Genomic DNA, 14180 nt, shown 5'->3' on the forward strand with positions numbered 1-14180 from the left:
GTTTGCCAACTGTACTGTAGGGCCTCTTTTCGCTTCTGAAGGGTTGCCATCCCACTTTCAGTGTGACACCATAGTTGACACTCCACTGTATTTTCATATAGACATGTCACAACTGATATCCACAAAAACACAGTAGTGCTTTTAGGACTGGGAAGATCACATGAACACATGAAGCTGCCTTATACTGAATCAGACCCTTGGTCCATCGAAGTCAGTATTGTCTACTCAGACCGGCAGCAGCTCTCCAGGCTCTCAGGCAGAGGTCTTTCACATCACCTACTTGCCTTGTCCCTTTAACTGGAGACACCGGGAGTTGAACCTGGGACCTTCTGCATATCAAGCAGATGCTCTGCCACTGAGCCACAGCCCCTCCCCACTCCGACCTCTTTAATTCTTGTTTGACGATAAGAGACACGTGTACACCAACGGCTGGATTCAGACTAAATCGGCAGTTTCCACCAAATTCCCCCTTCAAATTCAAGTACTTGAAGGGCTGTCTCATAGAGGAGGGTGCCAAGTTGTTTTCTGTTGCCCCAGGTCGGACCAGAAACAATGGTGTGAAATTAAATCAAAAGAGTTTCTGTCTAGACATTAGGAACAATTTTCTAACAGTTAGAGTGGTTCCTCAGTGGAACAGGCTTCCTCGGGAGGTAGTGAACTCTCCTTCCCTGGAGGTTTTAAAGAAGAGGATAGATGGCCATCTGTCAGCAATGCTGATTCTATAACCTTAAGCAGATGATGAGAGGGAACGCATCTTGGTCATCTTCTGGGCATGTAGTGAGGGTCACTGGGGGTGTGGGGGGAGGTAGTTGTAAATTTCCTGCATTGTGCAGGGGGTTGGACTAGATGGCCCTGGTGGTTCCTTCCAACTCTATGATTCTCACTGGAGACCCCCCCCCCCATGTTGTTCCTCAGGGTCCCATTCCTTTGTCTCCTTTTTTTATACTGAACATTCCATACTTCTCTTCTTTTTGAACTTGGCTGGCAAGAGCAGGCACACTTTTGGGCCAGTTACTAAATTACATTCTTAAATTCCCTGTGTTGCCACTGCTGCCGCCTACCATCTGCAAATTTCTTAAGCGTAATAAACCCACAAAATGTACGCAGTGGACACTTCTATTACTTCCTCTGGGATGCAGGAAGGTGGGAGGAATGGGAAAGAGAGATAACAAGCAATCTGTTTCAAGGACAGCCACACCGATGGTTACAGTTCAATCAGAGGTGACTGACAACTATCACCAGATCACCTATCTAATTTCAATGCTTAGCTTCAATGACTGGGGTGGGGGGCTTAGAATGGCAGGTTTCTCCCCTTGCAACTCAGACCACAGTGCTAAATTAAAGGTGTGCTTAATCCAGGAGGTGCACAGCAATAACTTTTGATATTTTTTAAAAAAGGATGAAGATCACCTAGATTTTTTGAATCACAGGATACAAGATTCCAAGAGATCCAAGCATTACTGCTAGGACAGAAGCAATGGAAGATTTTCAAATCAGGAAACGATCTTGAGGAGACATGCTACCTTCTTCCCTCTCCAGAGAGAATTCCCCCCACAGTTTCTAACTATGATTTAGCTTTAACAACGTAGGTATCTGGACACTGACTATGGTTAACCCAAACCATCTTTCTTCATAGCCACTGCTTACAAATCTACTTGTAACCATGTTTTCTGAGAGAACCATGATTAGTGTTAACCATGATTTGATGCGCACATGAATCTTTGAGCTCCAATTATTGCTGACCAGATGAACCAGAGTTAAGCCTGACCTTGATCTCAGTGGTCCACTGGAAGCCATGAATGGTCATTTTAAATACATATAAATTTCAAATATTCTCTGTCTAGTTTTAAATAACACAATAAAACCATTTCATTTAATTGACAGTTCTCTATATCATCTTTCAACAAAAGTACTTTCTGTTATATAACTAATTTTAAATAATGTAAATTAAAAATTGGAGGACTCCTACTTCTTGGTAAATAGCAAATAGCTCCTGGTTTTTCTATGTCGCATTCAGATGTTTTCCAGGCTCCACTGCTGTCCAAGTACACACAATCATCTTCATCTTCATCTTCTTCTTCAGACCAGTAACTAAAACGAATTTGTTTTCCATCTGACCACTGATAGTGAATTCCATCCTAGTGGCAAAACCATAAAGACAAACCAAAAGCACCATAAAACAAAACTTGACAAAACATTATTACAAAGCTAATTATTTTTTTTACAAATAGACAGCAAACCTTATACTGAGCCAAATATTTGAATGAGTTGTCATCAGTGCATTGCAACAAAGATCAAATTCTGTTGATGGGGTACATTACATGGGTTCACTGAGACTTTACAATGATGCTCTGAATAGCATTGGTCTTGAACCCAAGAAAGCCAAGTTCAAATCCCTGCTTCAGTATGAAGCTTGCACAGTGGCCCTTGACATAAACATGAAGATTAGCCAAAGATAAACTGCATGATAAATGGACTGCAGATCTGGGTTACACTAGAAAAGGAGAGGGGATTTAACCTTTCAATACTCGCTAGGTTTTGCTAACATAAACTGAGTTCTCGTAGAATCATAGAGTTGGAAGGGGCCATACAGGCCATCTAGTCCAACCCCCTGCTTAATGCAGGATCAGCCTACAGCATCCCTGACAAGTGTTTGTCCAGCTGCTGTTTAAAGATTGCCCATGAGGGGGAACTCACCACCACCCTAGGTAGCTGATTCCACTGTTGAACTCTTACTGTGAAAATGTTTTTCCTAATATCCAGCCAGTACCTTTCCGCCCGTATTTTAAACCCATTATTGCGAGTCCTATCCTCTTCTGCCAACAGGAACAGCTCCCTGCCCTCCTCTAAGTGACAGCCCTTCAAATACTTAAAGAGAGCAACCATGTACCCTTCAACCTCCTGTTCTCTAGACTGAACACTCTCAACTCCCTCAACCTTTCCTCCTAGGGCTTGGTCTCTAGGCCCCTGACCATTCTCGTTGCTCTCCTCTGCACCCGCTCGATTCTGTCCACATCCTTTTTGAAATGAGGCCTCTACAACTGCACACAATACTCCAGGTGCAGCCTGACCAATGCAGTGTACAGCAGAACTATGACATCTTGTGATTTGGATGTTATGCCTCTGTTGATACACCCTAAGATCGCATTAGCCTTTTTTGTCGCTGCATCACACTGGCTGCTCTTATTTAACTTATGGTCCACCCATACCCCAAGATCTTGTTCACACACACTGCTACCCAGAAGTGTATCCCCCATCCATCATTATCATTTCAAAAGAAAGAAAGCCCTGTCTTTAAAAAAACCAGTTTTTTCCCCTTAAACTGCTGATGAATGTGGGGACTCTGGCTTCAAGTAGCAAAACCAAGAAGGGGAGGGGTGTTTCAAAAGGTTAAATCTCTGCTTTATTCCCTCACAAAGCCAACATCAGACTCATAGCTGCATGCACAATTTACATTTTACAGAGGTCTGGGATTGTGGTGTTACATCTGATTGTGCCCTTAGCCTGTTCTACCTCACAAAGCTATTGTGAGACTAAAAACACAGTGGTTAGGCACCAAACAGCTTTCCACTGGTGAAAAGGGAGGAGGGAGTCTCCTCTGACTAGTAAGAACTCTATGTTGGAAACCTGAATCACATGAGGCCTGCAATGAAGGGAACTAGGTGAGACTGAACACAAATGCTGGCTGTTTCCAATGTAGTATGAGCCCCTTGAAGGAAGAGACGTGTGTAAATTCAATGTGTCTGTAACATTATACTGTTCACTATAGCTCTTATAAAGTTATATTTGAGTCTTGTAGGTATACACTATCAAATCTGTATATGTGTAGAGCCAGTCAAATGCTTATATATATCTACATGGTAAACTGGGGGGGGGGTTATTGCAGCTGTTTAATGAGCCCCTGGATCACACTACTGTTTTTCCACACAGTTGTGTACCATATAACTGGTTATAAGCCCTGTGTGGGTTTTTCCTAACATAAGGCTATGCAAACTTTCCATTTGCAATTAACAGTGTCTTGAGATTTTTCAGCACTGATTTAAATGGGACTGAATTAACTTTCTCTGCATTGCAGCCATTAACTTATCTAAAAGAGCTACACATTTATCATTAGCAACACCATACATTTTAAAAATAAAACTGACAGCAGCAGCAAAAAGCTGGATTTTTTATTAAAAAAATCTTAATACATTTCCCCACTCTCATTGGGTTGGGTCTAATGATCTGCTGAAAGGTGAATTTTCCTTGCTTTTCTTTCCTTCCGGCAGTCCTGACCCCAGGAATGGTAATTCCAGGGTCATGGGATCTAAATGGAGTAATAGCCACTTTAGTCAGCCGGCTGCAGCAAGGAGTGAAAAGGGGTCTAAAATCACTCAGCAGAGGCCCACAGACAGGCCGGAAAACTGTTTTCACTCTCCTTCCCACTCTTCACTCCGTCTCTCTTACCTGCATGGCTATGACTCCACATTGGTTTTTCAACCCATTTCCATTTTATTTACTAGCTCCTTTGACCAAAGGTCTTGAGCTTAATCATAACAATAATACATAATACAACACCAAATAATCAATTTACAATACCCAACATATACTTAAGGTTAAAACACAGTAGAAAACAATTACTAAACATAGCATCACTAATACCATAACAATAAATAGACAAAGATTAAATGGACATAAGTCTGACATCAGAAACCACAATATTCAAAAACCAGTGGGTGAACATTTCAACCTTCCAGGACATTCTGTTGCAGATTTAAGAGTAGCAGTTCTCTTACAAAGGAATTTTAAAGGGAGATTGGAAAGAGAAACTGCTGAATTACAGTTGATATTCAAACTAAAGTCAATGCATTTACCTGGGCTGAATAAAGACCTTGCATTCATGGCCCATTACCAATGCTGATTTCTCCACACCCATCTCTCCCCTGGACATCACAGACTCTTCTGCATATCACACCTAATCCCATCAAGCCTGCTATTCACATTTACATACTGTTCCTCTACTTAAAGATCGATGGATTCACATTCTAGCTGTATCTGAAGAAGTGAGCTGTGGCTCACGAAAGCTCATACCCTACTGGACTCTTGCCCTTTTTGACTACTGCAAACAGACTAACACGGCTACCCACTGTGAATTACCATAACAATATATTTCCCCTGAACCAGCCTCATTGAACTGAAATAATTCAAATCACAAAATCTGTTTCAACATTCAACTTGCAGCTTACATGCTTATTTTATTTTGACGTTTGAGCGACATCACCTCCGCCAAAAATCTTGCAACAGAACTAGTGATATCAGGGTGAATATCTCCCATTATGTGCGGTATCACCCAGGACTCCAAGGGAAGTTTGTATTTAGACAATATTGGGTTTTTTTTCAAATCCAAGAATCAACTTTCCCAATGACAAGAAGGAATAGCTGAAGAAAGGGGAGGGGGAAGGGGAAGGTCTGGGATCCTTGCACAAGTGGATCGCTGAGTCCAACCCAATGTTTCCTTCAGCATTTAAACTAGACATGGTGAAAGGAAAAGATGAACCTTACATCTTTGCTGGAGAGTCCAATCCACAGTGGATAATTATGATGGGCGGCCTGAGAAGCAAGAAAAGCCTGCTGGTATTGTTCTGTGATGCTAACCAGTTGCATATTGTTCAGCTGGCACTCCTGTAGGGCGTCGTACCAGGTCAAGTTCTTCAGAATTATGGTATATGTGATGTTTAAGTAGTTCGTGGTGATATTAAGCATTTCTTGTGTTTGGTTCACAAACACAGCATCTAATAAGAAAACCAAATATGTGAACAAGAAAAATGGCACCATTCACATCAAGCAACTCTTCTTTGCTCTAACTCTTTCTGTGGTGTTTTAAGTTTTAAAGGTCTTTATGGTGGTACATTTTATTTTCTGGAAGTGTGAGGAGGAGGAGGAAGAGAAGGAGAAGAAGGGTTGGTTTTTATATGCCAACTTTCTCTACCACCTAAGGAAGAATCAAACCGGCTTAGTCACCTTCCCTCCCTCTCCCCACAACAGACAGCCTGTAAGGTAGGTGGAGCTGAGAGAGGCCTAAGAGAACTGTGACTAGCCTAAGGTCACCCAGCTGGCTTTATGTGAAGGTGTGGGGAAACCAACCCGGTTCACCAGATTAGCATCCACCACTCATGTGGAGGAGTGGGGAATCAAACCAGGTTCTCCAGATTAGAGTCCACTGCTCCAAACCACCGCTCTTAACCAATACTCCACGCTGGCTCTCAAAGTCAATGCACATTAAATTTACTTTGGCAAATACAAAGCAAAAATACAGAGCTGATTTACTTAAATGCCAAACTTCAGGGTTGGATCCCAACAGCTTTTTCACTCCATCTCACCCAATTCCCCTCCTTATTACAGATCCTGTCCCACCTGGTTTTGCTTGTGCAGGTCCCAAGACCCCAGGATAGCCTCTCTCTCTCTCTCTTTAGCATTGAAAGCCCCTTTTCTCCATGAAAAGGCCAGCTGGATCCAAATCACAGTTTGGTGTTACATAATCAAGTCTTGGCTTTGAGTCTTTCTTTCTCTCCTCACACTCCACCCATTTTGGATTGGTGCTGTAGATCTAGGGCCCCCTTTCTTAACTGTTTCTCCAACAACAGCCACCTGTATACTCTCCTCAAGACAAATAGCAAGCCTGGGGAGAGCCTGCACAGGGTAAAGGATTAACCCCACCTTCCAACTCCAACCAACCCTCCCCCTTCCCCCTTAGCAGCTGCTTTTGCAGTTTAAAAAACAATGGGAAATATGTGGACTTTCTGTTCTCATATCCTGTTTGATCATGTGTGTATGTGTGTGTGAAATGCTGTCAAGTCGCAGACAACTTATGTCAACCTCTTTTGGGGTTTTCATGGCAAGAGACTAACAGAGGTGGTTGGCCAGCGCCTTCCTCTGCACAGCAACCCTGGTATTCCTTGGTGGTCTCCCATCTAAATACTAACCAGGGCTGACCCTGCTTAGCTTCTGAGATCTGATGAGATCCGGCTAGCCTGGGCCATCCAGGTCAGGGCTGTTTGATCATACTAGGCAGTAAATATATACTGCACTTAGGCTACGAAGGGATTTTGACCCCGTTTTGCGATTACCACAGATTTTCCTCCTAACACAGGATATTTATTAGGGATACTCACCTTGTTTCCTCTGGCATATAGCCAGAGTTTGGTTATCAGCACAAGAAGTAAAATTCCAGGCCCCAATGTACAAGGAGTTGGGATTGTTGAGCAAAACACCGCATTGGTTGGTCACATCCTCATTAAATATCTGGGGGAGGGATATGTATTGATAAATTTTATCAACAATTTCAGCATATTCCACAAAATATTGTGAAGCGCTAGTGTGTTCATTACACATTATGAGTTGTTAATAATAATGAGTTGATGAAACTTGCCCAATTCCCTTCTTATTACAGGTAGGCCTGGTGCAACAACTCTATTTTACAAGCCCTGCGGAACTCTTTAAGGTCCCACAGGGCTCTGACGTTGCTCGGGAGGGAGTTCCACCAGGCTGGAGCCAGGGCCTTTTGGCCCCATGCCATGTAGCTTTCCTCCATGCAGGTCCCATGATCTCCATGACTTTTTGGTGGTCAAAGGGGAACCCCCACCTTCATTTTTCACCAGCAGAAAAGCTGGTCAGAGACAGCCCACTGATATTTATGAACTGTCCAAAGAAACAGTACAGTAAAAAGTGATATATCATAAATATGAAAGGCTAGGTATTAAGCATAGAAGCACTTGGTCTAATTCTGATAAGGGAAGTGGAATATATCACTGAATGGGTAATATTAAGTAAATATTTAACCTTATTGTTAACATTTTATCCAAAATAGTGTTTTATGAACAGATGTATTGCTTTATTTTATCCCTATAATCCTTTGAATATTTGCTTTGCTGGTCAATGACCGTAATAAATTAAATTGAATTGATACTGGAGAAATTAATCACTTCCTTTTGAAAGTATCATGTGGTTAGATAGGTCTCAGATGCGGTTAGATAGGTCTCAGGCAGATAGGCCATGCTATTCCTGTGACTTTTTCAAAAATTCATGTTTAACATATTACACACTGTCTTACAGTTACTACAGTTCTTGCAGCAAAGAAACCACAGTAAACATAAGAAACACAATATTATCCTGGTATATCTCAGTTTCTGTATAGGAAGAACTCAACTACACACCAAATATGGAAGAAGGTTGGACAGATTTAATTTTTGATCCTTTTTCGTACTTGTACTTTCTTTGCCCTATGTCAGTAACAATCAAGGCTGATTTATTCTTTTATTTTATTTACAGTCTGTCTTTCTCACTTAGCCTCAAGGTAGACTACACAATACAATCAATAGGATGAAACATCTGCTAAGCAATATAATGGGACTAGGATTACAAAAATCTGAAACAAGTGCTAAACATTAGACATTATTTATTTATTTGTTAGTTTTTTATCCTGCTCTTTCCTAACCTAGGTCGGGTTCATGGTGGCTCACATTCAAACATGATATGTTAATGCAGAAAATGGTATTGTGTAAGTATAAAACAAGCAGCAAGAGCAAGATAATATATATGGCAAACACATAATACATACTATATACAGCAATATAGTTCAGTCTTATTCCCTTTATAAAAGCGCATTCCCGAACCTTTTCGTTTTAACAGAAGCCCTATTACAGTTATAAAATGCCTTCCTGAACAATTCTGTTTTATATAGTTTGCAGAATAACAGAAGCACGGGAGCCTTCTTGAAGAAGAAGAGTTGGTTTTTATACCCTGCTTTTCTCTACCCTTAGGGAGTCTCAAAGTGACTTACAATCACCTTCCCTTCCCCTCCCCACACCAGGCACCTTGTGAGGTAGGTGCAGCTGAAAGAGTTCTGAGAGAACTGTAACTAGCCCATGGTCATCCAGCAGGCTTCATGTGGAGGAGTGGGGAATCAAACTCAGTTCTCCAGATTACAGTCCGCCACTCTTAACCACACCATGCTGAGCACGTTAGGCAGGTCATTCTACAAGGAGGGGGCCCAACTGAAAATGCAAGTGTATGGGCAGTTGTTTTAATGAAATTATAATGAAAAAAATAGAATCCCAATGACTTACATCAATTAAAACATTCCTTACTCTTCCCTGGATCAACGGGTGGAAATTGGTATACAGTAATTCACTGCCATCTACCCATTTGTTTTCATGTGTCTTCACCAGAAACTGCAAACCAATCCAAATGTCCTCTGGCATATTGGGAAGCAAGGATGTTATAAAATCTGTTGGATGGAATAGATTTGCACATTGGTATTGGGCAGACAAAGGCTGAAGTCAATGCCTAGAATTTCCACATGTACAAGAGGAAGGGGCAATTTTTGCAGAGAGGAATCAGCGAAAATTGCCCCCCTCTTGCCCCCTTGGAAATTCTAGCAGCCAACCTGTTTGTAATAGGAATAAGCCTCAAACCCTTAGGTTCATGCCGTCCCTTCCCCCTCCCCCATAATAAAAAAAATCCTAGTTGAGAAAGTCCTCAGTCTTGCTTCCAATTTGTTGTGATACCCAATTTTGGCATCGTGACATATTCCTTTCTCAGTAACTGATTCTTAACCAGGATTCAGCCTTTCAAGGCCATATTTAGCTAACTTGCAAGAACAGGTGGAGAGAGACTAGGCTGCATCCTCTTTCACTTTCTTAGAGATATAAAATTTCTGGACATTTTGAAGCCATGGAGGGGGGAAAACAGTTCTGAGGGAAAAAAAACGAAACCTACTTTTCTTCATACTACACATGTTGAGAACTGCGTCTTCAAAAGCATTTCACATATTCCAAAAAAGAGAAAACAATTCATAGGAATTTTCTCCCTTGATGCTCCTAAAAATGTCCAGTTTCGCCATTGGTAAAACTGAAAAACAAGTTCTTGAGGAGAAAAATGCCCACCCCCTTTCTCCAGTGTTTTTTCCCCTGGGCTTTCATGTCCTCATTAATCTGCCTTGTCCCTCAACTCACACACCTCCATACCATATCACTGTGACCCCTAGCTGTGCCCTCCTAAAGATGGTGGATCTACTAATTCTTTGATTTAGAAATGGACAAATTATGATATTTTCATTTGCCTCTTACAATCCTGTGTATTGGGTTCTCTCATTTTTACACTTTTATGGAGGATGAAGACCCATGACCAATCAGTCTGTACACAGCTGAGTGGGTAATTTCAAACTAGCTCTTAAATAATTAAATCTGGTTCATACAGACTCAAATGTGACATACATAGGCCTTTTATGCAGTGATGTTTCCTCACGGTCACCCCCGCTGTCTGCTTCGGGGCTTCCTTTTGATTATACATGCCTTTTCCACCTGTCAGAAGTTGCCCCTGTGTGTTTTGCCCACATTTTCCAGATTCTGGCTAAAAGAGCATCTGGAAAACACAGGCAAAACGCAGGAGGAGAGCAAGGCAACCTCTGACAGGCAGAAAAGGCGTGCATAATCAGAAGCAGTCGGCAGGGGTGACTGCAGGAAAACGCCCCTGCATAAAAGGCCATTGTGTGTGGAGACTGGGTCAAATGCCAGCTAAGGCAAGGATTTCTGTTAGCCTTGGTTCTTTAAAATGGGAATTACAAATCACCAATGTCAAAGGATTTTGTGCAGGTGGTAATCATAAAACTGCATGCTAAAAATGAAGACCATCTTCTTCTTGGCTGCATCAAGTGGTAACATTTAGGGTCAATTTATCATGATTAAAGAACAAGTGATCATAGGTACATATGTGTACCAGCTCTTAGATGAATGTATACTTCATCTCAAGAGTAATCATTAAATTACTGGGATGGCAAGAAGGATATGCTCAATCCCATTCTCATGGCAGCATTCCCTATTCTCCAGGGTCCGTGGTAGTCCTAAGGAAGCCTTAAGAATATTGGTGTCTGCATCTCTGATAATATTAAAAATGTCCAATGCATACCTGTGCTTCAAGGATGGAAAGGCACTTTGTTAAGGAACATTAGATTTTTCCTCTTACCTTGTTCAGCTTGGCTTTTAATTGAAGGAAGAAAGCCTCCAAGTGTTTCACATTGTTCATTTGCTTCTTTAAACGTGACAGAACGAGGGGTTATTGTTTGAAAGCACTGAAAGAGGTATTTTTAAAAAGCACACTGTATATATGGCATTTTTATATGCTTAATTTGATGAGCAGTTCACACAGCAAAAAATTAAGAACAATTTCTATACCTAAATCTAACAGTTGCAGTTTGCTGCACTTCTGACAATGCTCATCAAATTGATTTGATGACTGTAGTGGGATGGTCTTAAAGGTAAAGGTAGTCACCCTGTGCAAGCAGTGGGTCATTACTGACCCATGGGGAGACGTCACATCCCGACATTTATTAGGCAGATTATGTTTATGGGGTGGTTTGCCATCGCCTTCCCCAGTCGCCTACACTTTACCCCCAGCAAGCTGGGTGCTCATTTTACCGACCTCAGAAGGATGGAAGGCTGAGTCAACCTTGAGCTGGCTACCTGAAACCAACTTCCCTTGGGATTGAACTCAGGTTGTGTGCAGAGCTTTTGGCAGCAGTACTGCAGCTTACCACTCTGTGCCATGGGGTTATCATGATGGTCTTACTGCCCCGTAAATGCAAGGGTACTTTCTCCCCAGACCTCCCCTACCAGCTTGCCACCCAGTAAGGAGGCTGGGGCAGAAAGTTGCTAACTGCCCCTCTCTGGTAGCATGCCAGAGGGGTAAAATCTGCCCCTCTTGCTTAGTGTTGTCCAAGGTCAACACTAAAGGGGGGTGTTTTGTTCATGTAGCCAAATGCAAGGCTGTGAGCAAGAAAGTGTGCAGCTGTTTAGTTAAACAATTTTATTTCTAAAAGGCACAACCTCCAGGTAGCTACAAGACAGGTTCTTGGTATATCTAAGCAAAATAAAGGAAATAAAAGTTACTGTCTAGTTACTTACAATCCTTGGACACTGGGTGCTTGCTGGTTGCATGGTGCCCCCACTCTAGGGCACCCTTGTAAGCATCCTCCAGCATCATTCCCCTCTATCATCCCTCATTGCAACACATTCATGGGAATGAATGCTTCTCTCAACAACAACAAATCCAAAAGCCCACCCAACAAAGGAACAGCTCCCTTTTTCAGACCCTCTCCCCAAGTGGACTCACAGGGACTTAGCCAATCTGAGTACCAGATTCTGGGGTTTAAACTCGCCAGAACATAAGCCCTCCAATCAAGGTGTTAAAGATCTAGAACATTTTCCCTTTAAAATTGTAAATGACCTTCTCTGTCCAGAGAAGTGCATCTTTCCCATACTCTGCCCATCACAGGGATGCCCATCTGCCTTTCATCCACAACAAGTGACTTTCTAATACGGTTTTGAAACACAAAAAAGTCATTGTTCCAATGTTGTTGTTTTTTACCTTATTCTGAAAAACTTGCCAGTGATCAGGGCACTGTTTTTTAGGTGGTCTATAATCTGGATCGTGTCTTTCCAATAGTGATGCATTGTATTTCTCACAGATGAAAGGGAGTTTCAAATTACAGTCTATTCTGAGATCTGTAGGAGTCATAAATAAATGAATTCACTCATAATGTTAGTATTTATATTAGGATTCACTTCATTGCCCGGACTTTAAAAAATCAGCTGTAAGAATACAAGCTTTGCATGTAGAAGGTCCCCTTGCAGGTACTGGGAAAACACCTTTCTTTGCCCAACCCTTGAGATTTATTGCTAGCTGTAGTAACTATTCAAAAAGAAGGCAGCATGTTATAGCCCAATCTTCAGATCTCGCACGCTAAGTAGGGTCGGTACTTGGATTGGGGGGGTCCACCAAGGCAGACTGCAGAGGAAGGCAATGACAAACCACCTCAGCTTCTCAGTTGCTTCAAAAGCCCCTTGCTGGAGTCGCCATAGGTGAGTTGCGACTTGACAGCACACCCGTAAGTGTAGTAGACATTCAACTTCACAGAGAGAGGGAGGACTAGGAATACAAATTCCCCAGGCCCAGGTTGAAGTCCACTTGCCTCATTATACTCTGAATCCATTGCAAAGTAGGCTGCCCCGAACTCCATGGAAGGAGGGCAGGATAAAAATTCACTATGTAAATAAAACCCACAAAGGATCATAGAATAATAGAGTTGGAAGGGACCCCCCGCCAGAGTCATCTAGTCCAACCCTCTGCACAATGCAGGAAATTCACAATTACGTCCCCCCACACCCTCAGTGACCCCTACTCCACGCCTTGGAATCTTTGGGCTTCAACAGCTGGAAGTCTATCTAGGGATCTAAAATCAGTCTTTTTAACTCTTTGTTTCGCTATAAATCAGAGAAAGTGTTCTATTGCTGCAGTTTTCCCGTTAAGCAGAGGGTTAATTTAAAGTGAGTGGTCCCAGATTCCTAGAAAAGCTAATTCCACACTATCAGTTAGTAAGTTTCTTCCCTCTCTGTTTCTCTCTCCCTTCTTTAGGGGGTGAAGCTGAAGAAATTTCTTCTTCCAGTGCCCATGGTGCTTCTCAGTGGCCCTGTGACATTATTGGGAAAGGGTCTGATTTGGTATTAAATAGCTTCAAAAGTTCAAATATGTTCACTAGGAAGGCACATTTGCTTAAAGACTTGTGAAAATTGTAATGCATATGAGGAAGTTATTCTAATTAAAGTAATTTAGTTAGAATCCAAATCTTCATCAATAATTAGCATTTCATTAATATTTAGCATTTAGCAACCTCCTAATATGGAGGTTCAGGTGTGTTACAGCATAGCCATTAACACTGCTTTTTAATATAGGACTTGATTCTAAGACTTTTGCATGCAGTAGTGTCTTAAGAACAGCTCCACAGATATGAGACCGAATGGTAGACAGCTTCTTTAAAAAATAGGAATGTTAAATTCACTGAAGTATTTTACTAGTGTTAAATCTGGATGTTATAAGATGCTACAACATAAGAGAGCAGTGTATTCTCTCACTTTCTCACAACTTGATCATTCTTATTTTTGGTTTATTTGACTATGCTACACTACACTACATAATTGTATCCTGTCAAATCACAACTAACTCAGGGCTGCCCCAGGACCATGTGGTTTTCAAGGCAAGAGATTAGCGGAGCTGCTTTGCCCTTACCTTCCTCTGCATAAGAACCCTTGTCTTCCTTGGTGCTCTCCCATCCAAGCTCTATCCATGACAGGCAGCCCATTCCTTTG

At 41.9% G+C, this 14180-nt stretch overlaps 1 protein-coding gene across 1 annotated transcript in view; it reads right to left on the reverse strand.

The window, feature by feature from the left end:
• LY75 (lymphocyte antigen 75) overlaps positions 1 to 14180 on the reverse strand; it is a 118496-nt gene that overhangs the window by 46381 nt on the left and 57935 nt on the right. Inside the window, exons 21-26 of the mRNA XM_056861177.1 lie at positions 12403 to 12539; positions 11002 to 11107; positions 9105 to 9265; positions 7152 to 7281; positions 5542 to 5771; positions 1964 to 2138 (exon numbers count right to left, since the gene is read on the reverse strand). Of these exons, the coding sequence (XP_056717155.1) occupies positions 1964 to 2138; positions 5542 to 5771; positions 7152 to 7281; positions 9105 to 9265; positions 11002 to 11107; positions 12403 to 12539 (939 nt within the window). The remainder of the gene's footprint in view (positions 1 to 1963; positions 2139 to 5541; positions 5772 to 7151; positions 7282 to 9104; positions 9266 to 11001; positions 11108 to 12402; positions 12540 to 14180) is intronic.

The sequence above is a fragment of the Euleptes europaea genome, chromosome 15 (genome assembly GCF_029931775.1).
Source record: "Euleptes europaea isolate rEulEur1 chromosome 15, rEulEur1.hap1, whole genome shotgun sequence".
Taxonomy (NCBI): Eukaryota; Metazoa; Chordata; class Lepidosauria; order Squamata; family Sphaerodactylidae; genus Euleptes; species Euleptes europaea.